We start from the raw sequence: 27,610 nt of genomic DNA, 5'->3' as shown, positions 1-27,610 counted from the left end.
ATTACTGTGTAAATGACACTGGCAGGGAAGGGGTTAAACACTAGGGGGGCGCTAAAGGGGGGTTAAGTCTGTCCTAGGGAGTGTTTCTAACTGTGAGGGGGCTGGGCTACCTGTGACACGACACTGATCACCGTTCCCGAAGACAGGGAGCAGTAGATCACTGTCCTGTCACTAGGCAGAACAGGGAAATGCCTTGTTTACACTGACATCTCCCAGTTCTGCAGCTCCGTGAACACGATCGCGGAACACCGGCGGACATCAAACCTGCGGGTCACGCGGGCGCCGGTCACAGAGATCACGGCAGGAGGCGCGCGCCCTCATGGTGCGAAATTCAAAGCAACGTATATAGTGTATACGTTGCTTTGCGCAGCCGTGCCAACCTATAAGCAGGGCCGATCCGCCCTATAGGCTCACTATGCAAGCCGCTTAGGGCCCCGCAAAGCTGCGGATGGCCCCCAAATTACTAGAGGCCCACCGCCTGGTGAGAAGTAATTTTCAGCCCCTCACCCCGCTTCTCAACTTACTGGCTGCATGGGAGAAGAGGTAAGAAGTCGGCACCCCCCCCGCTCCTCACTTTAATGTAAGATGTCATTCCGACAGCAGAACATCCCCCCCGCTTCTCAACTTTAATGTAATTTTGCTTGGGGCCCCAGGGAGATCAGGATCGGCACTGCGTATAAGTGTGTGAGCCGATCAGCAAGCAGTTAATAAAAGAACGAAAAGATACTTTGTTTACATTTATTTGTAATAAAACTTGTCAGGATTTTGTTTTTCCAGCTGTGAGAACTCTCTGCACTTTTTAGAAAGAATCGTGAAAAGCTGTTTTGAAGATCGAGAAAAGGGAAAAAGATCGCGATTGCGATTCTTAGCGATTAATCGCGCAGCTCTACGACAACGTTACTGTAAGTTTGCAAGATTACAAATAACATTTTTTTTGCATGTTTCTTCCAGCGATGCTTTTTGCTGCCTACAGCCAGGGGGGGGGGGGGGGGTGGCACTTTGTTAATTCTAGCGTTTGCCACAAATTGAAGTTGTTTCTCCTGGACGATTTTCTATGTCTTCGCTGAGGTCATCTTCATGGTTGGATGTACTGCTGTTGCACGTGTTCCATAACCTAAGGAGTTTTGAGAAGTTCCTGAATCTGTTCACGAACTCGATCACTTTCTCCCTGTGTAGTGAATAGTTGCAGTTTGGTTCGTGTTTCTTTAAAAATAAAAAAATGCAAAAATAAAATGAATGACTGTAATATTGATATGCAAATACTTCTTATCAAATAAAAGCCCAACTACTTACAGCGGGGGGGGGGGGGGGGAATAACGATAGTCTCCCCCGCAGATGGTGCAAGTTTTGCCCACTTACATAGAAATGAAGGGCCTATAATTTCTCTCATAGGTGTATTTTATATGATAGAGACAGAATATCAACCAAAAATCCAGAAAAAACACAGGATACAAAATGTTATAATCTGAGTTGCAGTTCAGTGAGTAAAATAAGTACAGTGGCACCTCGGATTGCGAGTAACGCGGTTAACGAGCGTTTCGCACTGTATTTAAAAAATCCTGACTCGCTTTGCGCCAAAGCGGGGTGCAGTACCGTGTTTGGCCTGAGGTGGGAGGGTGGCCGCAGCCGATCGCCGCTGTTTGGAAAGGACAGAGGACCGCTCGGCTGACCTTGGCAAACCTCAGGAACGGAGTCTTTCCAAGGTCAGCCGAGGTGTCCTCGGGCCTTTCCCGCCCGTTTCCGAGGCTCTACGGCGCCCCCACCCACCTCTGGCCACATGCGGTACTGCATGCCATTGAAGTCAATGCGGAACAAATTTTGTTTTCTATTTTCGTTTCTATTGACTTCCATGGGGAAACTCGCTTTGATATGCGAGCACTTTGGATTACGAGCGTTCTCCTGGAACGGATTATGCTCGTAATCCAAGGTTCCACTGTATTTGATCCCCAAGCAAAACATGACTTAGTAGTTGGTGGAGAAACCCTTGTTGGGAAGCACAGAGGTCAGAGCACGGGTCTCCACACATCTCAGGAGGGATTTTCTCTTCTTTACAGATCTTTCTTTAAATCCTGAAGGTTTCTTGGCAACTCGAAGTTTCAGCTCCTCCATAAATTTTCAATGGTATTAAGGTCAGGAGACTGGCTTGGCCACTCTATGACCTTAACCACTTAAGGACCCCTTTACGCCGATATACGTCGGCAGAATGGCACGGCTGGGCACATCCACGTACCTGTATGTGGCCCTTTAAGCCCAGCCGTGGGGTCGCGCGCACGCGACCCGGTCCGAAGCTCCGTGGCCGCGGGACCCGTGGACCCGATCGCCGCTGGAGTCCCACGATCGGTCCCCGGAGCTGAAGAACGGGGAGAGGTGTATGTAAACACAGCTTCCCCATTCTTCACTGTGGCGCCGTCATTGATCGTGTGTTCCCTTTTATAGGGAAACACAATCAATGATGTCACACCTACAGCCCCACCCCCCTACAGTTGTAAACACAGATGAGGTCACACTTAACCCCTTCAGCGCCCCCTTGTGGTTAACTCCCAAACTGCAATTGTCATTTTCACAGTAATCAGTGCATTTTTCTAGCGTTTTTCTGCCATGAAAATGACAATGGTCCCAAAAATGTGTCAAAATTGTCCGAAGTGTCCGCCATAATGTCGCAGTCACGAAAAAAATCGCTGATCGCCGCCATTAGTAGTAACATTTTTTTTTTGTATAAAAATGCAATAAAACTATCCCCTTATTTTGTAAACGCTATAAATTTTGCGCAAACCAATCGATAAACGCTTATTGCGATTTTTTTTTTACCAAAAATATGTAGAAGAATACGTATCGGCCTAAACTGAGGAAAAAAATAATATTTTATATATTTTTGGGGGATATTTATTATAGCAAAAAGTAAAAAATATTGAATTTTTTTCAAAATTGTCGCACTGTTTTTGTTTATAGCGCCAAAAATAAAAACTGCAGAGGTGATCAAATACCACCAAAAGAAAGCTCTATTTGGACTCCGAATTTTGTTTGGGAGCCACGTCGCACGACCGCGCAATTGTTAGTTAAAGCGACGCAGTGCCGAATCGCAAAAACTGGCCAGGTCCTTTAGCTGCCTAAAGGTCCGGGTCTTAAGTGGTTAATGTGCTTCTTCTTGAGCCTCTCCTTTGTTGCCTTGGCGATATGTTTTGGGTCATTGTCATGCTGGAAGACCCGTCCATGACCCATCTTCAGTGTTCTGGCTGAGAGAAAAAGGTTCTTATCCAAAATTTTACAATACGTGGCCCCGCCCATTGGTCCTCAATGTGCCAAAGTCAGCCTGGACCTTTATCAGAGAAACCCCCCAAAGCATCATGTTCCCATCCTTTTCAGAATTTTAGAATTTCTGAAATTTAAATTTTAGAATTTCCAGATTTGTGAAGTCCAGAAATTGAAATATTTGGAAATTCTGAAATTTTCGGAATGAACTAATTTGTCAAAATTTGTTAAAAAACTTATTGCACATGTCTAATTTAGTCTACAATTTCTGTGGATCACTCAGGAATTATAGGGCCCCTAACACAGCTTCAGGCATTGGCCCCCTGGAGCAGAGAACCGGGGGGGGGGGGGGGGGGTGCTGCTGCCGCATCAAACTGAGAATGAAGCAGTGATTTGAAAAGCGGGAGGGGCATGAATTGGGGGGGTTGCCCTGGTGGCCCAGAGGTCCCCTTACAACAAAAATATATATAAAGGGCCCTGGGGACCTCTGGGCCCTTTAATAAAAAGGAAAAAATAAATAAAAAAATAGATTAAACATTTTTTTTTAAACTTTGCCATACGGGCCCCTGGGGACCTCTGGGCCCTTTAATAAAAGCAAAAAATAAATAAAAATAAATATAATATAAAAAATAATAAAACAAAATATTTTTATATAACAATTTTTTTTAAAAAAAAGGGGGGTTGCCATCCGGTGCCCTGGTGACCTCTGGGCTCCTGGGGACCTCTGGACCCTTTAATAAAAAGAAAAAAGAAATAAAAAAATATATAAAAAACTTTTTTTAAATTTTGTTTTATAAAAATAAGGGGGTTTGCCATCCGGGGCCCTGGGGACCCTTTAATAAAAAGAAAAAAGAAATAAAAAAATATATAAAAAATGTTTTTAAAATTTTTGTTTTATAAAAAAAAAGGGGGGGGTTGCCATCCAGGCCCCTGGGGACCTCTGGACCCTTTAATAAAAAGAAAAAAGAAATTAAAAAAAATATATAAAAAATGTTTTTAAAATTTTTGTTTTATAAAAAAAAAGGGGGGTTGCCATCCGGGCCCCTGGGGAGCTCTGGACCCCTTACAGGTGTACCCTCCTGATGGCGGCCCTGGGATCACTTATGGTGCGTTCCATTTATGTACTGTAGGGCTGGTCTGTTGTTAATTTGCTGCTCCGTGTCCCTCATTATTTGTACAACATGTATACCATTATAATTCAGTAAACATCTATTGTTGAAAATTGCCTGAAACGCGTTGGTATGTAGGATGTGAGAAAATAAACCATTTTGTTTTCCGGTATCCAATCCTTGTTGTTTGAGGAATAAAAACCCGACAGAGGTTCTAACCCATCCCCTGAATGTAGAGAAGCTCCTTCTTACCTGTAGAGTTTTACATTCCCCCCACAGTTTTGTCACGCAGCTATCAATGTCCTTGGTGATATCGTGTACACTGGAGCTGAAATTCAGTTTCAGAATATTTTTAGTTCCATGTTGAAATATATCCAGGATGGTTCCGGGGCAGGGCTTTCCACGTTCCTGAGCGTCAAATAAAAAAAAAAAAGTCAATAAGTAACTAAACAGAAGTCAATGGAAATGAAAATAATTTGTTTTGCATTGACTTCAATGGCATGCAATACCGCATGTGGCCAGAGGCGGCGGGGGGCGCCGGAGAGCCTCGGAAACAGCCGGAAAGGCCCAAGGACAGTTCGGCTGACCTCGGCAAAACCGTGGTATTTCCGAGTCTCTCCGAACGGCTTCCTAACAGCAGCGATCGGCTACGGCGCTCCCCCCCACCTCAGGCCTAACGCGCTACTGCACACCACTTTTGCCTGAATCCTGCTCGTGTTTTGAGACAACACTCGCAAGCCGAGTTAGCGTCTTACAAAATACAGTCCTTGTAGTGTGAAACGCTCGTTAACCATGTTACTCGCAATCCGAGGTTCCACTGTATGTGAAAAGTGTGTGGGGGAGGGGCATTTGTATGGCGCCCCCCGGAGTCAATACTTTGTAGAACCCCCTTTCTCTACAAGTCTTTTTGGGGGGGTCTCTACCAGCTTTGCACATCTAGAGAGGGACATTTCTGCCCATCTTTCTTCTCTGTAAAATATCTCAGGCTCTGTCAGATTGGATGGAGAGCGTCTGTGATCAGCAATTTTCAAGTCTTGCCACAGATTCTCAATGGGATTTAGGTCTGGACTGTGACTGGGCCATTCTAACACATGAATAGGCTTTGATCTAAACCATTATATATATATATATAATGGTATCGATCAAAGAATATTCAGTTGTTAGAATTTATGTTTAGTATACAGTATATAATATATATATATATATATATATATATATATATATATATATATATATATTTTTTATATATATAAATATAATTTCTATATATATATATATTTATATATATATTTATATTTATATATATATATATTTATTTATATTTATTTCTATATTTATATTTCTATATTTCTATATATATATATATATATATATATATATATATATATATATATATATTTATATATATTTATTTATATTTATATGTTTATATTTATATATATTTATTTATATTTATATGTTTATATTTCTATATATATATATATATATATATATATATATATATATATATATATATATATATATATATATATATATATATATATATATATATATACTAAACATAAATGTAAAAAAACTTCCACCAAAAATGAATCCCCTGGTTGCAACAATGACGGCAGATGACCTGGATGACATTTTGCATTTCCTGCAGGAGTGTCAAATGTAAAATTTTCCAAAAAATAAAATAAGATTTGGATGGAGTTTTAATTTAAGACAATCAAAACAATAACAGATAACATTTTCAGGCAGTCTTACCATATCAAGCCATCTGATCCCATCCACTTGTTGGGCGCCAACATTCTAAAATTAAAAAGCCAGAATCAAATTTAAATGACTTTATGTAAACATTTTCATTACAATTGCATAGAAGCCATTTGTAATTAAATATTATTATTATTTTTTTCCACACGTAATTAAATATCATTATATATTGCATAGAATTTCTAGACAGTGGCCATTTTATAGATGTAAAAAACAGGTGCGCATGCCCCTTTATATAAAATCAATAATTTTAATTCTTCAGCATAAACCAATTACTGTAATGAAGTGTGCCGAAATTATGTGCCAGGTGATCAATACCAATAAATAAATAAATATATAACTAAATAAATAAATGTATAAATAAATAAATGTATAAATACATGTATAAATAGATGTATAAATAAATAAATAAATACATGTATAAATAAATAAATGTATAAATAAATGTATAAATAAATGTATAAATAAATAAATGTATAAATAGATGTATAAATAAATAAATAAATGTATAAATAAATGTATAAATAAATAAAAATATAAATAGATGTATGAATAAATGTATATCATTTTTTATGGATTTTTTGAGGGGGGTGGGGGTGGGTAAGATAAGGGAGGTCCAGGGGGGAAGGGAAGTACATTATGATATATTTATATATGGTGGAAGGAGGGGGGATTGTGGAGAGCTTGTTAAGAGGAATAACGTGTTAAAAGATAATGCTAAGAAAGTGTTAAACTGTATAAATGTGTATGTAAGCCATATAGATTTGTAAAAGGATTTATTAAGAATGAAAATAAAATAAAGAATTAAAAAATAAAAATAAATAAATGTATAAATAAATGTATAAATCTATTTATACATTTATTTATTTATACATCTATTTATACATTTATTTATTTATACATTTATTTATACATATATTTATACATATATTTATACATTTATTTATACATCTATTTATACATTTATTTATACATCTATTTATACATTTATTTATTTATACATCTATTTATACATTTATTTATACATTTATTTATTTATACATTTATTTATTTATACATCTATTTATACATTTATTTATTTATACATCTATTTATACATTTATTTATTTATACATTTATTTATTTATACATCTATTTATAAATGTATTTATTTATACATCTATTTATACATTTATTTATTTATACATCTATTTATAAATGTATTTATTTATACATCTATTTATACATTTATTTATTTATACATCTATTTATACATTTATTTATTTATACATCTATGTATAAATAAATGTATAAATAAATGTATAAATAAATACATGTATAAATAGATGTATAAATAAATAAATGTAAGCATTCCATAATTCATGTGTTACAAAATTGAAATAATGAAAAGATATAAACAATCAAACAATCAATTCATGTATGGCCTAATAGATAATATCAATCGTATCGGCAATATTATGTCTGGGGGAATAAGAATACTTCATTCATCTGTTTGACACAATTATTATGTGTTTACAACCACAGAATTAATCAATAGAAATTAACAGAATAAAGAATAAATAAATAAATAGTCTTCAGTTAATGCGCTGCTTAGAACTATTTTATAATTAAATATTTATTTTAAAATATCGTTTTTATTTTAATTTTTAAGCAACCCAAAAATAGAATAAAAAAAAGGGATTTTTTTTCCTTAAAAATTAAAAAAAAAATATGAAAAAGGGATTTTTTTTGTTCTTAAATAAGTTATAGGGACAGTGTAAAAATTATATTATTTTTTTTATGAAAAGGGTTTTTTTCTCCTTAAATAAATTACAGGGACAGTGTAAAAATAAAAATAAATTAATAAAAAAATGTATTTATTTTTTCCTTGAAGTCAAAATCACCATGTATTTATTTATTTTTGCTTTTAAAGGTAAATGAAAGATCTGGGGTCTTTTTGGCCCCAGATCTCTCAATAAACAGGGCAAGTCGTCCTTATTTCTAATACAAGGGATGTTTACATTCCTTGTAATATAAAAAAAAAAGTGATAAAAAAATAAAAAATAAATATGGGACAGTGTAAAAATAAAATATAAAAGAAATAAGGATTTTTTTTAGGTCAAAATGACTTTTTTTTGTTATGCTTTTAAAGGTAAATGAGATATCTAGGGTGCTTTTGACTTCAGATCTCTCCATAAAGAGGACCTGTCATTCTTATTTCTATTACAAGGGAGTTTACATTCCTTGTAATATAAATTTAAGTGCTCAGGAAAAAAAAAATACGAAAAAATTAAAGGGACAATGTAAAAATAAAAAATATAATAAATAAGGGATTTTTATTTTTTCTTAAAGTAACATTTATTTTTATTTTTGCTTGTTAAGGTAAATTGGAGATATGGGGCATTTTTTGTCTCCAGATCTCTCCATAAAGAGAACCTGTCATGCTTATTTCTATTATTTTTATTATAAGGGATGTTTACATTCCATGTTATAGGAATAAAAGTGATCAAAAATAAATTAAAGAGACAGTGTAAAAATAAAAAATATATAATAAATAAGTGAAATAATTAAAAAATGATTTATTTTGCTTTTAAAGGTAAATGAGAGATCTGGGGTCTTCTTGACCCCAGATCTCTTAATAAAGTGGACTTGTCATGCCTATTTTTATTATAAGGGATGTTTACATTCCTGGTAATAGGAATAAAAGTGATTAAAAATAAATTAAAGAGACAGTGTAAAAATAAAAAAAATATAATAAATAAGTGAAATAATTTAAAAATGATTTATTTTGATTTTAAAGGTAAATGAGAGATCTGGGGGTCTTATTGGCCCCAGATCTCTTAATAAAGAGGACCTGTCATGCCTATTTTTATTACAATGGATGTTTACATTCCTTGTTATATGAATAAAAGTGATCAAAAATAAATTAAAGAGACAGTGTAAAAAAATAAAAATAAAAAAGTGAAATAATTAAAAAATGATTTATTTTGCTTTTAAAGGTAAATGAGAGATCTGGGGGTCTTCTTGGCCCCAGATCTCCTAAGAGGACCTGTCATGCTTATTTCTATTATTTTTATTATAAGGGATATTTACATTCCTTGTTATAGGAATAAAAGTGACCAAAAATAAATTAAAGAGACAGTGTAAAAATAAAAAAAATATAATAAATTTGTGAAATTATTTCAAAATGATTTATTTTGATTTTAAAGGTAAATGAGAGATCTGGGGGTCTTATTGGCCCCAGATCTCTTAATAAAGAGGACCTGTCATGCCTATTTTTATTACAATGGATGTCTACATTCCTTGTAATAGGAATAAAAATGATCAAAAACAAGTAAAATAAATAAGGTGCCCCCCAGAAGGCTCTCCTCCACCATCCACCCCCAACTCCCCCCCAGCCACCCCCTGGCAGCCAGTTTGGAGTCGGCGCAGCAAGAGCTGCCCAGCCCGGCCCACCCGGTGAGCAGAGAGTACCCAGAGGGGAGCTTCAGCCTAGGAAAAGGGAGAGCGGGGTTGGGCAAGTCTCTGCACCATGGGCCTCTGGGTTGTACTTGCCCCATTGGGGTCAAAAGTTGCCAGTCAGCCCCCCAAAAAATGCACACGCGGAATCGCATCCGGGTGGCAAGATTTTGGCGTGAACCGGCCCCGAAGGCTCGCCTAAGTACCGCCATTCACTTTTCTAACTGAACAGCTTCTACTCCTTTAGTAAATCAGCCCCACTAGTTTGGTTGTTCCCTCCAGAAAAACTATCTAAAAAAAAAAGGGAACCTCGTTTGGGATAAATCGCAGTTTCGGCGCCACGTTATAATAATAATTATCGCTCTCAGCATACGAGTCCCGAAGGTTCCACTCACCGCATGCGCGAGGTCGCGCTGCAGCTCCGCCAGCAGCTCGGTGATCCTTTTGATATAAAGATCCGGTTTGTAGAACCCGGCCGTCGAGACGCACGTGAAAACCGCAAAGACGCAGCACAGCGCGAGAGAACGGCCGGCGAGCTTGGTGCGACGCTCCATCTCCGATCACCGAGAGAGGCTGAGAAGTCAAAGAGAGACAACGCCGGTCACAAGTCACACCTGGAATATATATATCATTTTTTTTTTTCTAAAATACGAGAAACGTAAAAAGAACAATAATTATCATCGACCCGATTGCGAGGATTGATAAAACGGCAGACAGACGGGGGAGGGGAGAGGTCGGTGTTTTTGTTTCCTTTGGTTAACCATCGGGAGATATAATGTACTAGTAACAAAAGATAATAATGTTTTACGTCTTTCTCTCTTTCAATTATTATTGTAAAATATTTATAAAGCGCCAACAGTAGAAAGCAGACATTACAGTTACAGGGCCTTGAAAAAGTATTCATACCCCTCAAAGTGTTCCATCATTTCTCATGTTACAACCAAAAAAACGTAAATGTATTTTGTTGGGATTTTATGTGAGAGACCAGGGGGTGTCCAAACTTTCTAAACAAAGGGCCGGATTACTGTCCTCCAGACTTTAAGGGGGCCGGACTGTGGGAGTACAAAATCCCCCATCATTGGTGTCATTGAGAGAAATTCTGCCCCATCATTGGGAGAAATACTGCCCCGTCATTGGGAGGAATTCTGCCCCATCATTGGTGTCATTGGGAGGAATTCTGCCCCATCATTGGGGTCATTGGGAGGAATTTTGCCACATCATTGGTGTCATTGGAAGGAATTCTGCCCCATCATTGGAAGGAATTCTGCCCCATCATTGGAAGGAATTCTGCCCCATCATTGGAAGGAATTCTGCCCCATCATTGGGAGGAATTCTGCCCCATCATTGGGAGGAATTCTGCCCCATCATTGGTGTCATTGGGAGGAATTCTGCCCCATCATTGGGAGGAATTCTGCCCCATCACTGGTGTCATTGGGAGGAATTCTGCCCCATCATTGGTGTCATTGGGAGGAATTCTGCCCCATCACTGGGAGGAATTCTGCCACATCATTGGGAGGAATTCTGCCCCATCATTGGGAGGAATTCTGCCCCATCATTGGTGTCATTGGGAGGAATTCTGCCCCATCATTGGGAGGAATTCTGCCACATCATTGGTGTCATTGGGCGGAATTCTGCCCCATCATTGGTGTCATTGGGAGGAATTCTGCCCCATCATTGGGAGGAATTCTGCCCCATCATTGGTGTCATTGGGAGGAATTCTGCCCCGTCATTGGGAGGAATTCTGCCCCATCATTGGGAGGAATTCTGCCCCATCATTGGTGTCATTGGGAGGAATGCTGCCCCATCATTGGTGTCATTGGGAGGAATTATGCCCCATCATTGGGAGGAATCCTGCCCCATCATTGGTGTCATTGGGAGGAATTCTGCCCCATCACTGGGAGGAATTCTGCCACATCATTGGGAGGAATTCTGCCCCATCATTGGGAGGAATTCTGCCCCATCATTGGTGTCATTGGGAGGAATTCTGCCCCATCATTGGGAGGAATTCTGCCCCATCACTGGTGTCATTGGGAGGAATTCTGCCCCATCATTGGAAGGAATTCTGCCCCATCATTGGGAGGAATTCTGCCCCATCATTGGGAGGATTTCTGCCCCATCATTGGTGTCATTGGGAGGAATTCTGCCCCATCATTGGTGTCATTGGGAGGATTTCTGCCCCATCATTGGAAGAAATTCTGCCCCATCATTGGTGTCATTGGGAGGAATTCTGCCCCATCACTGGGAGAAATTCTGCCCCATCATTGGCGGAATTGGGAGGAATTCTGCCCCATCATTGGGAGGAATTCTGCCCCGTCATTGGGAGGAATTCTGCCACATCATTGGGAGGAATTCTGCCCCATCATTGGGAGGAATTCTGCCCCATCATTGGTGTCATTGGGAGGAATTCTGCCCCATCATTGGGAGGAATTCTGCCACATCATTGGTGTCATTGGGCGGAATTCTGCCCCATCATTGGTGTCATTGGGAGGAATTCTGCCCCATCATTGGGAGGAATTCTGCCCCATCATTGGGAGGAATTCTGCCACATCATTGGGAGGAATTCTGCCCCATCATTGGGAGGAATTCTGCCCCATCATTGGGAGGAATCCTGCCCCATCATTGGTGTCATTGGGAGGAATTGTGCCCCATCATTGGGAGGAATTCTGCCACATCATTGGGAGGAATTCTGCCCCATCACTGGGAGAAATTCTGCCCCATCATTGGCGGAATTGGGAGGAATTCTGCCCCATCATTGGGAGGAATTCTGCCCCATCATTGGGAGGAATTCTGCCCCATCATTGGGAGGAATCCTGCCCCATCATTGGTGTCATTGGGAGGAATTCTGCCCCATCATTGGGAGGAATTCTGCCCCATCACTGGTGTCATTGGGAGGAATTCTGCCCCATCATTGGTGTCATTGGAAGGAATTCTGCCACGTCATTGGTGTCATTGGGGGAAAATTCTGTCCCATCATTGGTGCCATTGGGAGGAATTCTGCCCCATCATTGGTGTCATTGGGAGGAATTCTGCCCCATCGTTGGGAGAAATTCTGCCCCATCATTGGTGTCATTGGGAGGAATTCTGCCCCATCATTGGTGTCATTGGAAGGAATTCTGCCACATCATTGGAAGGAATTCTGCCCCATCATTGGTGTCATTGGGAGGAATTCTGCCCCATCATTGGGAGAATTCTGCCCCATCATTGGGAGGAATTCTGCCCCATCATTGGTGTCATTGGGAGGAATTCTGACCCATCATTGGGAGGAATTCTGCCACATCATTGGGAGGAATTCTGCCACATCATTGGTGTCATTGGGAGGAATTCTGCCCCATCATTGGTGTCATTGGGAGGAATTCTGCCCCATCATTGGTGTCATTGGGAGGAATTCTGCCCCATCATTGGGAGGAATTCTGCCCCATCATTGGTGTCATTGGGAGGAATTCTGCCCCATCATTGGTGTCATTGGGAGGAATTCTGCCCCATCATTGTTAGGAATTCTGCCCCATCATTGGTGTCATTGGGAGGAATTCTGCCCCATCATTGGTGTCATTGGGAGGAATTCTGCCCCATCATTGGGAGGAATTCTGCCACATCATTGGGAGGAATTCTGCCCCATCATTGGGAGGAATTCTGCCCCATCATTGGTGTCATTGGGAGGAATTCTGCCCCATCATTGGGAGGAATTCTGCCCCATCATTGGTGTCATTGGGAGGAATTCTGCCCCATCATTGGTGTCATTGGGAGGAATTCTGCCCCATCATTGTTAGGAATTCTGCCCCATCATTGGTGTCATTGGGAGGAATTCTGCCCCATCACTGGTGTCATTGGGAGGAATTCTGCCCCATCATTGGGAGGAATTCTGCCCCATCACTGGGAGGAATTCTGCCCCATCATTGGGAGGAATTCTGCCCCATCATTGGGAGGAATTCTGCCCCATCATTGGGAGGAATTCTGCCCCATCATTGGGAGGAATTCTGCCCCATCATTGGAAGGAATTCTGCCCCATCATTGGTGTCATTGGGAGGAATTCTGCCCCATCATTGGTGTTATTGGACCCCATCATTGGTGTCATTGGAAGGAATTCTGCCCCATCATTGGTGTCATTGGACCCCATCATTGGTGTCATTGGGAGGAATTCTGCCCCACCATTGGGAGGAATTCTGCCCCATCATTGGTGTCATTTGGGAGGAATTTTGCCCCATCATTGGGAGGAATTCTGCCCCATCATTGGTGTCATTAGGAGGAATTGTACCCCATCATTGGTGTTATTGGGCCCCATTGTTGGTGTCATTGGGAAGAGCTGTGCCCCTTTGTTGGTGTCAGTGAATGAAATGGTGCCCCAAGGGCCAGGTAAAATCAAGCAAAGGGCCATATCCGGCCCCAGGGCCGCAGTTTGGAGGCCACTGCTGTAAAGTTTCTCTCTTGTATTCATCAACATTTTTACCCTCCAGAGGAAGATTTTCAGCTGGCGATTTAATCTTCCAACCAACCGCGAGGTTATCAGCCGCGAGGATCGGATGAGGAAATCGTTTTAAATTCAAAGCTGCGCCGGCGAATCTTTTTTCTGTATTCAGAAAGCAAGATACGTCGAAATTAGGCTAAGATCCGACTGGCGTAAGTCTCTTACACCGTCGTATCTTAGTTGCATATTTACGCTGGCCGCTAGGTGGCGCTTCCGTCGATTTCAGCTTAGAATATGCAAATGAGCTGGATACGCCGATTCAGAAACGTACGTGCGCCCGGCGGATTTTTTTACGACGTTTGCGTAAGGCTTTTTCCGGCGTAACGTTGCTCCTGCTATATGAGGAGCAACCAATGTTAAGTATGGACGTCGGGACAGCATCAAATTTTGCGTAGTTTGCGTAAGTCATTCGGGAATAGGGCTTTGCGGAAATTACGTTCACGTCGAAAGCATTGACTATTTGCGACGTGATTAGGTGCATGCGCACTGCGATACGTTTACCGACGGCGCATGCGCCGTTCGTTAGAGACGTCATTTACGTGGGGGGTCATGTTTTATTTGCATAAAACACGCCCACCTCTTCTCAATTTGAATTTGGCGCGCTTACGCCGACAGATTTACGCTACGCCGCCGTAACTTAAGGCGCAGGTTCTTTGTGAATCCAGCCCCAGCCTCACTAAGTTACGGCGGCGTAGCGTATCTGAGCTACTCTACGCCCGCACAAACTTACGGCGGACTTTCTGAATCTCGCCCAATATGTACTACTTTCCTGTGGAAGGGTGGCTCCCCCAAGGTAGCACTTGAAACACTACGGTTGCCAGCGCACTTGGCAGGCCTGGCATTTCCCAACTTCTTTCTATATTACTTGGCATGCCAGTTGGTGCACATCCACGATTGGCTGTGCCCAGTTCCGGCCAATGCCTGTACCTCCACAGAGGGGGCCATCGCATCTTCTCTGGAAACCCTACATAATATTGTCTACAGAGGCCGGGTCCCCGATCTCCCCGGAACCTCCCTACTTGCCACTTCCCTTTCCTCTTTTCGTTATATTGTCACTAAAGTATCCAGGCACACCTGGCTGAAATCTCCCAACAACCCCCTGTGGTTTAACCCCAATCTGCAGGAACTATACTCCCTTCCTGATCCCAATCGCTGGTACTCCAAGGGGGTTAAATATTTATGCCACCTGTACAACGCTCAGGGCTTTAAATCTTTTTCTCAGCTACGTTTAGATTTTGATTTACCAAGACCGTAGCTATTTTATTACTACCAGCTCAGGCGCGCTATCCGTGCCCAGTTTGGCTCCCTGGATGACCTCACTGACCTGCCCCCATTGGAAAAACTGCTCAGACAGCCAGACCCCAGTAAACTTGTCTCCACCTAATATGCAGCCCTAATGACTGACTTTAGCCCCCCGGGAATCACAAAGCTCAGGTAAAATGGACCTCTCTGGACATCTCCCTGGTAGACGAGGACTGGTCAGAATTTAGTGATACGTATAAACAGGGCTTTTTTTCTCAGAGAATAGGTACAGGAACTCCCTCCTTTCGGTCACTTCTTGGTTCCACCCCCTACCCACCTTCGAGCACCATTCCTTGGGTTCACCTCCTACCCACCTCCGACCACCGTTCCTTGGGTCCACCCCCTACCCACCTCCGAGCACCATTCCTTGGTTCCACCCCCTATCCACCTCCGAGCACCGTTCCTTGGGTCCACCCCCTACCCACCTCCGAGCACCATTCCTTGGGTCCACCCCCTACCCACCTCTGAGCACCATTCCTTGGGTTCACCCACTACCCACCTCTGAGCACCATTCCTTGGGTTTACCCCCTACCCACCTCTGAGCACCATTCCTTGGGTCCACCCCCTACCCACCTCTGAGCACCATTCCTTGGGTTCACCTCCTACCCACCTCCGAGCACCATTCCCTGGGTTCACCCCCTACCCACCTCTGAGCACCATTCCTTGGGTTCACCCCCTACCCACCTCCGAGCAACATTCCTTGGGTTCACCCCCTATCCACCTCCGAGCACCATTCCTTGGTTCCACCCCCTATCCACCTCCGAGCACCATTCCTTGGGCTCACCCCCTACCCACCTCTGAGCACCATTCCTTGGGTTCACCCACTACCCACCTCCGAGCACCATTCCTTGGGTTCACCCCCTACCCACCTCTGAGCACCATTCCTTGGGTTTACCCCCTACCCACCTCCGAGCACCATTCCTTGGTTCCACCCCCGAGCAACATTCCTTGGGTTCACCCCCTACCCACCTCCGAGCACCATTCCTTGGGTTCACCCCCTACCCACCTCCGAGCACCATTCCTTGGGTTCACCCCCTACCCACCTCCGAGCACCATTCCTTGGGTCCACCCCCTATCCACCTCCGAGCACCATTCTTTGGGTTCACCCCCTACCCACCTCCGAGCACCATTCCTTGGTTCCACCCCCTGTCCACCTCCGAGCACCATTCTTTGGGTTCACCCCTTACCCACCTCTCAGTAATGGATACAGAACCAAGTATTCATTTGTGGTGCTAAGTAATTTGTATGTAATTTGTTAATGATAGGAAGTAAAATAGATCCCCTGTAGCCAGCAACAATGGAGCACCCCCAGCAACAATAAACTCTGAACAGCTAGCAAAAATAGACCCCTCCCTTCACAGTAGATGTCTCCCAGCAACGATCGTCTCACAGTATCATAGGAGCCCCCCCAGCAACAATAGGTCCCCCCACCAGTGACAAGTGACCTCCCCAGCAACAATAGACTGAACAATAGATCATCAATAGATCTGAAAAAATAGATCCCCTCCAGCAACAATAGATCCCCCAGCAGCCAGCATCAATACACCCTCCAGTACACCCCAGAACCCCCTGCCATTACGTACATTCAGAGATAAAGGTGCCGGAACTGCGTTTCCCCGCGTTCCTGCTGAAAAAAAGCCCTGCGTATAAAACCTCTGTTATTGCTTCCCGGGACTGCATCATACAGGTCAAAATTTTCCATCAAACCCACCTCACTCCGGCTAGGTTACACAGGATGGGTCTCCTGCCCTCGGCTGCCTGTTTCCGAGGCTGTGGCCAGGAGGCCGATTTCTTACACTGCTTCTGGGCATGCCCGGTAGTCCGGGACTTCTGGGAAGAAGGGGGTGCTTTCATCTCATCGGCGCTAGGCCTCCCAAACATAATCCACCCCAAGAACTACACCTATCATCACATGCCAAGAGACTGCTCCGCAAACTCTTCTTCTATGTTAAAAAAGCTATTTTCCTGTCCTGGAAGGGCGCACAGACCTCTCTGAGGTCCCTCTGGTTAAAACTTATTAACCACTTGAGATCCGCGCTATTTACAAAAGACGTCCACAGCGCGGCTCTCAAGTGCCAAGTGGACGTCTTTAGACGTCCTTTTATGTGCATTACCCGCGCGCGCCACTGGGGGGCGCGCGGCGGGTAAACACTGTGCCGGCGCATCGCCGAAGAGCCGATGCATGTACCTGGCGGCCGCGATGTCCACCGGGTACACGCGATCGTCGGTGACACGGCAGGGACGTGGAGCTCTGTGTGTAATGATGGGGTGTAAACACAGAGCTCCACGTGCTGTCAGAGGAGAGGAGACCGATCTGTGTCCCTTGTACATAGGGACACAGCATCGGTCACCTCCCCCAGTCACCCCCCTTCCCCCACACAGTTAGAACACACCCAGGATACACAGTTAACCCCTTCCTCACCCCCTAGTGTTAACCCCTTCCCTGCCAGTCACATTTATACAGTAATTAGTGCATTTTTATAGCACTGATCGCAGTATAAATGTGAATGGTCCCAAATTTGTGTCAAAAGTGTCCAATACGTCCGCCGCAATATCGCAGTCCCAATAAAAATCGCAGATCGCCGCCATTACTAGTAAAAAAAAAATAATAAAAAAAAATCATAATTCTGTTCCCCATTTTGTAGGCGCTATATCTTTTGCGCAAACCAGTCGCTTATTGCGATTTTTTTTTTTTTTTACAAAAATACGTCGAAAAATACGTATCGGCCTTAACTGAGAAATTTTTTTTTTTTTTTTTTTTTTTAAATTGGGATATTTATTATAGCAACAAGTAAAAAATATATATATATTTTTTTAAAATTGTCGCTCTTTTTTTGTTTATAGCGCAAAAAATAAAAACCGCAGAGGTGATCAAATACCATCAAAAGAAAGCTCTATTTGTGGGGAAAAAAGGACGCCAATTTTGTTTGGGAGCCACGTCGCACGACCGCGCAATTGTCTGTTAAAGCGACGCAGTGCCGAATTGTAAAAACGCCTTTGGGCATTTAGCAGCATATTGGTCCGGGCGGACGTACATTTCTGAATCGGCGTATCTACCTAATTTGCACATTCGACGCGGAAGTCTAGGGAAGCGCCCCTAGCGGTCAGCGTAAATATTGCACCCTAAGATACGACGGCGTAGGAGACTTACGCCGCTCGTATCTAGGCAACATTGAGGCGTATCTGATTCTATGAATCAGGCGCCGAGATGCGACGGCCCGCATTCGGAGTTACGACTCTTTACGACCGCTTTCTGAATCCGGGCCCGAGTCTGAAAAACAGGCAGGGCCCTTAAGTGGTTAAGGGGGGGGTAAAACCTTCCGGGGCTGAAGTGGTAAATAAGTGTCAGTACTTTGAGAAAGAGAATAAACAGATTCTTCATCTTCCCATCAGTTCTGTAAAGTGATACTTTGTAAATATTTTTATTAGAATGAAATTCAAAGTTTCATCAACATTTTCACCCTCCAGAGGAAGATTTTCGGCTCGCGATTTAATCTCCCAACCAACCGCGAGGTTATCAGCCGCGAGGATCGGATGAGGAAATCGTTTTCTCAGCAGCTCTTATCTTTTCAATCACAAGAGTGGAAAAAAAAAAAAAACACATTTCCTATTGTTGCCATATATAAATATATACAATGTTGCAAACTCTCTTCCTTTTTTATCTCATGCAAATTGGAAATGGAGCGCCGTGCGAAGCTCGCCGCCGCCGCCGTTCTCCTCGGAATAGGTTTTACCTTCTCGGCTTTTCCTTGCGTTTCTCCGGCCAGAGTTTACAGCCCCGATCGTGTCATCAAACGCATCGCCGTATTACTAACGGATCTGGAAATCGAACTGAAACATTTGGTAAGAGACGCCTTCGGGATCCCAGAGATCGTTTCTAATAGTAATAAGAGAAAAACGATGACGCCATTCATGTAAAGTTTTATTTTTTTATTTTATGTTTTTGTCGGTTTTTATTGCAGGCGAATGACACAAAACACTTCAGAGTGACGGGTCCTACGAGAGCGGCTTGGGTAAGATTTGTAAAATGTTACTTAACCACTTAAGGACCGAGCCTGTTTTTCAGCCTCGGTGTTTACAAGTTTAACCACTTAAGACCCCGGACCATTATGCAGGTAAAGGACCAGGCCCCTTTTTGCGATTCGACGCTGCGTCGCTTTAACTGACGATTGCGCGGACGTGCGACGTGGCTCTCAAACAAAATTGGCGTCCTTTTTTTCCCCCACAAATAGAGATTTCTTTTGGTGGTATTTGATCACCTCTGCGGTTTTTATTTTTTTGCGCTATAAACAAAAATAGAGCGACGATTTTGGAAAAAATTCAATATTTTTTACTTTTTGCTTTAATATGCCCCAAAAATATATAAAAAAAAAACGATTTTTTTCCCTCAGTTTAGGCCGATACGTTTTCTTCTACCTGTTTTTGGTTAAAAAAAATCGCAATAAGCGTTTATCGATTGGTTTGCGCAAAATTTATAGCGTTTACAAAATAGAGGATAGATTTATTGCATTTTTATTAATTTTTTTTTTTTACTACTAATGGCGGCGATCAGCGATTTTTTTTTTCGTGACCGCGACATTATGGCGGACACTTTTGACACATTTTTGGGACCATTGTCATTTTCACAGCGAAAAGTGCTATAAAAATGCACTGTTAACTGTGAAAATGACAATTGCAGTTTGGGAGTTAACCACTAGGGGGCGCTGTAGGGGTTAAGTGTGACCCCATGTGTGTTTCTGACTGTAGGGGGGCGGGGCTGGACGTGTGACGTCATTGATCGTGCTTCCCTATATCAGGGAACAGACGATCAATGACGGCGCCACAGTGAAGAACGGGGAAGCTGTGTTTACACACAGCTCTCCTCGTTCTTCAGCTCCGGGGACCGATCGCGGGATTCCGGCGGCAATCCGGTCTACGGGTCCTGCGGCCGCAGTCACGGAGCTTCAGACCGGGTTGCGGGTGCGTGCCCGCAACCCACGGCTGGGCATTTAGCACAGGTACGTGATTGTGCCCAGCCGTGCCATTCTGCCGAGGTATATCGGCGTTAGGCGGTCCTTAAGTGGTTAAAACAGGTTTTATTTTGCTAGAAAATTACTTAGAACCCCCAAACATTATATATTTTTTTTTCTAACACCCTAGAGAATAAAATGGCGATCGTTGCAATACTTTTTGTCACACCGTATTTGCGCAGCGGTCTTACAAGCGCACTTTTTTTTGAAAAAAAAACAACTTTTTTTTAATAAAAAAATAAAATAACGGTAAAGTTAGCTCAAATTTTTTTTATATTGTGAAAGATAATGTTACGCCGAATAAATTGATACCCAACATGTCACGCTTCAAAATTGCGCCCGCTCGTGGAAATGGCGTCAAACTTTTAACCCTTATAAATCCCTATAGACGTTTAAAACGTTTAGACGTTAAAAAATTCTACGGGTTTCATGTTTTGCGTTACAGATGAGGTCTGGGGCTAGAATTATCGCTCTCGCTCCAACGATCGCGGCGATTTTGTTTTCTTATTTATTTTACCTGATTTTATTTATTTTTACACTGTTTAAAAAAAAATGGTGTCACTTTTATTCCTATTAATGTAAACATCCCTTGTAATAGAAAAAAAGCATGACAGGTCCTCTTATATATGAGATCTGGGGGGTCAAAAAGACGTCACATTTACACTAAAATGCAATAAAAAAAAAAAAATTAAATTAATTTAATTAATTAAAAAATTAAAAATAAATTTGAAAGTGACAAATAAAAAAATAAAAAATAGCTCCCAAACCGCCCCTGCCCGCTGGAGTGCATTGGCAGCGCTTCCGAAGCTCTTAAAAACCGAATCTGAAGCGCCGCAACGTGGGAGTTTTCAACCTCTTCTTATGCCGCGTACACACGATCGTTTTTGGCATGAAAAAAACGTCGTGTTTCAAAAACGTCATTTAAAATGATGGTGTGTGGAAAAAAAAATTCGAACATGCTGCAATTTTGATCGTGTGTCCGGCTAGCGGCAGAAAAGCGGTAAAGCGCCACTAAAACAGGCGCCATTTTACCACTAAGAAACCCACGGCCCCCAGTGTGATAGTAGCCATATATTATTGAACTTACTGACTGAAGTCAACCAAAGTCGGCATAGATAAGACAAAGAAACGACTTCCTTGTAACTTGTGATTTTTTTTTGTTTATCAGAAAGACTTTTGTGATTTATTTTTTATTTTTTAATCAGAAAGACGTTTGTGATTTTTTTGATTTTTTAATCAGAAAGTCTTTTGTGATTTTTTTTTATCAGAAAGACTTTTGTTATTTATTTATTTTTTAATCAGAAAGACTTTTGTGATTTTTTTTTAATCAGAAAGACTTTTGTGATTTTTTTTTTAATCAGAAAGACTTTTGTGATTTATTGTTTATTTTTTTAATCAAATTTTAGTGATTTATTTATTTTTTAATCAGAAAGACTTTTGTGATTTTTTTGTTTTAATCAGAAAGACTTTTGTGATTTTTTTTATTTTGCAATCAGAAAGACTTTTGTGATTTTTTTTATTTTGCAATCAGAAAGACTTTTGTGATTTTTTACATTTTTTAATCAGAAAGACTTTTGTGATTTTTTACATTTTTTAATCAGAAAGACTTTTGTGATTTTTTAAACATTTTTAATCAAAAAGACTTGTGTGATTTTTTTTTTTAAATCAGAAAGACTTTTGTGATTTTACTTTTTTAATCAGAAAGACTTTGTGATTTATTTATTTTTAATCAGAAAAGACTTTTGTGATTTTTTTTTATTCAGAAAGACTTTTGTGATTTTCTTCTTTTTTAATCAGAAAGACTTTTGTGATTTATTGTTTATTTTTTTTAATCAGATTTTTGTGATTTATTTATTTTTTTAATCAGAAAAAGTTTTGTGATTTTTTTTGTTCAGAAAGACTTGTGATTTATTTATTTTTTAATCAGAAAAACTTTTGTGATTTTTTTGTTTTAATCAGAAAGACTTTTGTGATTTTTTTGTTTTAATCAGAAAGACTTTTGTGATTTTTTTTATTTTTTAATCAGAAAGACTTTTGTGATTAACTTATTTTTTAATCAGAAAGACTTTTGTGATTTTTTTTATTTTTTAATCAGAAAGACTTTTGTGATTTTTTATTTTTTAATCAGAAAGACTTTTGTGATTTTTTATTTTTTAATCAGAGAGACTTTTGTGATTTTTTTTAATCAGAAAGACTTGTGATTTTTTATTTTTTAATCAGAAAGACTTTTGTGATTTTTTTGTTTTAATCAGAAAGACTTTTGTGATTTTTTTTAATCAGAAAGACTTGTGATTTTTTATTTTTTAATCAGAAAGACTTTTGTGATTTTTTTTATTTTTTAATCAGAAAGACTTTTGTGATTAACTTATTTTTTAATCAGAAAGACTTTTGTGATTTTTTTTATTTTTTAATCAGAAAGACTTTTGTGATTTTTTAATTTTTTTTAATCAGAAAGACTTTTGTGATTTTTTAAACATTTTTAATCAAAAAGACTTGTGTGATTTTTTTTTTAAATCACAAAGACTTTTGTGATTTTATTTTTTAATCAGAAAGACTTTGTGATTTATTTATTTTTAATCAGAAAAGACTTTTGTGATTTTTTTTTATTCAGAAAGACTTTTGTGATTTACTTCTTTTTTAATCAGAAAGACTTTTGTGATTTATTGTTTATTTTTTTTAATCAGATTTTTGTGATTTATTTATTTTTTTAATCAGAAAAAGTTTTGTGATTTTTTTTGTTCAAAAAGACTTGTGATTTATTTATTTTTTAATCAGAAAAACTTTTGTGATTTTTTTGTTTTAATCAGAAAGACTTTTGTGATTTTTTATTTTTTAATCAGAAAGACTTTAGTGTTTTTTTTTTATTTTTTAATCAGAAAGACTTTTGTGATTTATTTATTTTTTAATCAGAAAGACTTTTGTGATTTTTTTGATTTTTAATCAGAAAGACTTTTGTGATTTTTTTTATTTTTAATCAGAAAGACTTTTGTGTTTTTTTTTATTTTTTAATCAGAAAGACTTTTGTGATTTATTTATTTTTTAATCAGAAAGACTTTAGTGATTTATTTTTTATTTTTTAATCAGAAAGACTTTTGTGATTTATTTATTTTTTATTCAGAAAGACTTTTGTGATTTATTTTTTATTTTTTAATAAGAAAGACTTTTGTGATTTTTTTAATAAATAAATCACCGATCGGTGTTCCTATGTACACACGGAGATCCACATTCCTGGCTCTGTAAATGGCAATTGCGGGTAAAAATCACGGAATTGCGGCCGCCAGGCACGCGCATCGTCACCCACGTGACGCGGCGGGCACAGCTTTTCCCCCGATGCGCGCCCGCGGCGTTGCACAGGGGTCCAGGGACGTTTTACTCACCAGTAAAGGCGGTTGCTATGCGGAAGTTTCCTAATCTGCCTCTTCCTCCACCTCGGCGGGTCTTCTTCCTCGTCCTCATTGCAGGGTCTTCTGGGTAATGGAGGGGGCGGCGTGCTGCCTTCTGGGAACTGGGTGTATCCCAGAGAGCAGCCGCCCATTCAGAAAACACTGCGAGACTCGCGCATGCGCAGTGAAGCCGCTGCCTGTTTCCCTTAGTAAGGATGGCGGCGCCAGGACCTTCCAGGATCCAGGGGTCGGCCTCGGGGGAAGGGGCAACATCGAGGGCGCCTAGGACAGGCAAGTGTCCTTATTAAATTATTTAAAAAAATTATATAGCTATTTTCTCTCCAGGTTGAATGTTCTTTCAGACAGAATAGCGAGCATCAGGAAAATGACACGTAATGACCACCAGATGGCGCTGATGATCATAGAAAATATTTACCGTCAGCGCCATCTAGTGGCCACCATGCAGAATTTTCTTGATTCACTCCGAGGAACATTCGAACCTAGTCTAATCATTTATTTTTCTCCCGTTCGCACAGAACGAATGATCGTTTCACATCTTTTCTTTTCCTTCAGGAGGAAGATATAGATTGCACCGGATCGTTTCTAGATATATTTACAAACGGAACAGAAGCCATCTCCGGAAAATTCTCAGATAATAGTGTGACCCGTATCAGTCAGAGGATAAGTAAGTGCGTGGAGCATCTGAAGAACACGGATTGTAAAGAGCTGGAGGTGAGCCGTGTAAATTATATAAACATCTAAGGATTGTACTTGCCGCCAGGGCTGCCATCAGGGGGGTACAGGCAGTACACCTGTAAGGGGCCCGGATGGCAACCCCCTTTAAAAAAAAAATTAGGGGTCCGGAGGTCCCCAGGGCCCCAGATGGCAACCCTTCCTTTTTTTTTTTTTTAATATATATATATTTTTTGTAATTTTTTATTTTTTATTAGGGGCCAATTTTTTGTTTTTTTTAGGGGTCCGGAGGTCCCCAGGGGCCCTGGAGGCCACCAGGGCCCCAGGTGGCAACCCTTCCTTTTTTTTTTTTTTTTTTTTTTTTTTTAAATATATATATTTTTTTTAGTATATTTTTATTTTATTTTTTATTAAGGGTCAATTTTTTTTTTTTTTGGGGTCCGGAGGTCCCCAGGGCCCCAGATGGCAACCCTTCCTTTTTTTTATTTATTTTTTATAAAAAATATATATATATTTTTTAATATATTTTTATTTTATTTTTTATTAAGGGACAGTTTTTTTGGGGGGCCCCCAGGACCCCAGATGGCAACCCTTCCTTTTTTTTTATTTATTTTTTTATAAAAATATATATATATTTTTTAATATATTTTTATTTTATTTTTTATTAAGGGCCAATTTTTTTTTTTTTTTTTAGGGGCCCGGAGGCCACCAGGGCCCCAGATGGCAACCCTTCCTTTTTTTTTATTTAAATTTTAAATTTTTATTTAAAAAATATATTTTTTAATATATTTTTATTTTATTTTTTATTAAAGGGCCAATTTTTTTTTTTTTTTTTTTTTATTTTTTTAGGGGTCCGGAGATCACCCAGGTCCCGGATGACAACCCCCCTTTTTTTTATATATATATTTTTCTTTATTTCTACTTTTTTTGTAAAGGGCCCCCTCGCTTCTCAATTCGCGGCAGCACCCCCCCCCCCGGGTTCTCTGCTCCAGGGGGGGCCCATGCCTGAAGCTGTGTAAGGGGCCCCATAATTCCTGCTTGCCGCACAGCAAATGTCACAAATCATCCCCAAAACGTGTGTCTAATATTTGTATTTCCTGTGATCATCAGCGCCATCTATGGGCCACAATGTGAAATTTTTCCATTTTGAAGGTTATTTCTAGAAAATACCATGTTACGGCCACTAGATGGAGCTTATGGGTATTATTTCGATTTTTTTTTTGCGTTTTCTTGCGTTTTTATTTTTTTATATTTGTTTTGTCCCTTAATTGTTTTTGTGTTAAATAATAAAAAAAAACACAAAATGGAACCACTAGCCGACCAGCCGCGCGAAATCACGTAATATAACGTAATTTCGCATTTCAACCACTAGGGGGCCCCTCGCTCGCCCCTGGTGCCGACGCGCTCGTTACAGAGCGAAATTCGGGAGCCTCTCTGGTCAGTAGGGGGCGCAGTGGTGCAAGAGTTGGACTATTTATTGGTGATGATGTCAAACCTGGTGTCAGTAAAAATTCAGAAAAGCCCCTCCCCCCCTCGTTCTTATACTCATTACATTCGTCGTTTTGTCTTTCGCAGCACTACCATGACGACCGATGCGGGAAAGAGGTGAAGAACCAGACGGCGATGCATTTTGTGAAGGGATTTTTTGAATTCTGCGAAGCTTTCCGCCAGAGAGAAATTTGCGAAGAACCTTCCCGACATAAATACGACCGCCGGCGCGGCGATTGGCCGGAACGCGATCACATCTGTTAATTCCTTATTCAGAGTCTCGCAAAATAATAATGTCGTTGCAATTTTTTTTTTCTTCCTTGGATTTTCCAAAACACCCGGAAATTTCCCAACTGCGCCATTCGGCAACCGCAAATTGCTGCTTCTGAACCGCGGCGATCCGCGCCGCTCGGGAGGTCATCAAAGAAAGTCTGTCAGTGGCGGCTGGTGACCAATTTTCTTGGGAGGGACCAACCAGTCAACCAACCAGCCCCTCGGTTATCACTCACTCACCACTCCCCCCTGGTTATCTCTCGCTCACCACTCCCCTCGGTTATCCCTCGCTCACCACTCCCCTCGGTTATCACTCGCTCACCACCCCCCCAGTTATCTCTTGCTCACCACTCCCCCGGTTATCCCTCGCTCACCACTCCCCCCCAGTTATCGCTCGCTCACCACATCCCCAGTTATCCCTCGCTTACCACTCCCCCCGGTTATCCCTTGCTCACCACTCCCCCCGGTTATCCTTCGCTCACCACTCCCCCGGTTTTCCTTCGCTCACGACTCCCCTGGTTATCCCTCATTCACCACTCCCCCCCAGTTATCGCTCGCTCACCACTCCCCCCCCAGTTATCTCTTGCTCACCACTCCCCTCGGTTATCGTTCCCTCACCACTCCCCTCCAGTTATCCCTCGCTCACCACTCCCCCGGTTATCCCTCGCTCTCACCACTCCACCCCATTTATCTCTCACTCACCACTCCCCCCGGTAATCGCTCGCTCACCACTCCCCCAGTTATCTCTTGCACACTACTCCCCCTGTTATCCCTCGCTCACCACTCCCCCCCCATTTATCTCTCGCTCACCACTCCCCCCCAGTTATCGCTCGCTCACCACTCCCCCCCATTTATCTCTCGCTCACCACTCCCCCCCAGTTATCGCTCGCTCACCACTCCCCCCAGTTATCTCTTGCCCCACACTCCCCCCAGTTATCCCTCGCTCACCACTTCCCCCGGTTATCCTTCGCTCACTGCTCCCCCCCGGGTTATCCCTCGCTCGCCACTCCCCCCGGTTATCCCTCGCTCGCCACTCCCCCTTGGTTATCGCTCGCTCACCACTCCCCCTGGTTATCACTCGCTCACCACTCCCCCTGGTTATCACTCGCTCACCACTCCCCCTTGGTTATCGCTCACTCACCACTCCCCCTGGTTATCACTCGCTCACCACTCCCCCTGGTTATCGCTCGCCCACCACTCCCCCCAGTTATCCCTCGCTCACCACTCCCCCCGGTTATCGCTCGCTCACCACTCCCCCCGGTTATCGCTCGCTCACCACTCCCCCCTGGTTATCCCTCGCTCACCACTCCCCCCTGGTTATCGCTCGCTCACCACTCCCCCCCCGGTTATCCCTCGCTCACCACTCCCCCCCGGTTATCCCTCGCTCACCACTCACCACTCCCCCCGGTTATCCCTCGCTCACCACTCACCACTCCCCCCAGT

General features: G+C 41.6%; 1 protein-coding gene across 1 annotated transcript; it reads left to right on the top strand.

Moving 5' to 3' along the window:
* The first annotated feature begins 18,606 nt into the window (after positions 1 to 18,606).
* LOC120914506 lies at positions 18,607 to 27,094 on the top strand. The gene is made up of 4 exons (XM_040325181.1): positions 18,607 to 19,164; positions 19,284 to 19,334; positions 24,287 to 24,445; positions 25,982 to 27,094. Exons 1-4 carry the CDS (start codon positions 18,856 to 18,858, stop codon positions 26,156 to 26,158), a joined length of 696 nt encoding a protein of 231 aa, XP_040181115.1. The 5' UTR covers positions 18,607 to 18,855; the 3' UTR covers positions 26,159 to 27,094.
* The last annotated feature ends 516 nt before the right edge of the window (positions 27,095 to 27,610 follow it).

This window comes from Rana temporaria, chromosome 9 (assembly GCF_905171775.1).
Source record: "Rana temporaria chromosome 9, aRanTem1.1, whole genome shotgun sequence".
NCBI classification, from domain to species: Eukaryota; Metazoa; Chordata; class Amphibia; order Anura; family Ranidae; genus Rana; species Rana temporaria.
This window is presented reverse-complemented; position numbering and strand designations above follow the sequence as displayed.

Coding starts and splice junctions, on each gene's coding strand:
- LOC120914506 (XM_040325181.1), top strand. CDS start 18,856: ATGAGGAAATCGTTTTCTCAGCAGCTCTTATCTTTTCAATCACAAGAG. Junction 19,165..19,283: donor AAATCGAACTGAAACATTTG/GTAAGAGACGCC, acceptor TTTTTATTGCAG/GCGAATGACACAAAACACTT. Junction 24,446..25,981: donor CGGATTGTAAAGAGCTGGAG/GTGAGCCGTGTA, acceptor TGTCTTTCGCAG/CACTACCATGACGACCGATG.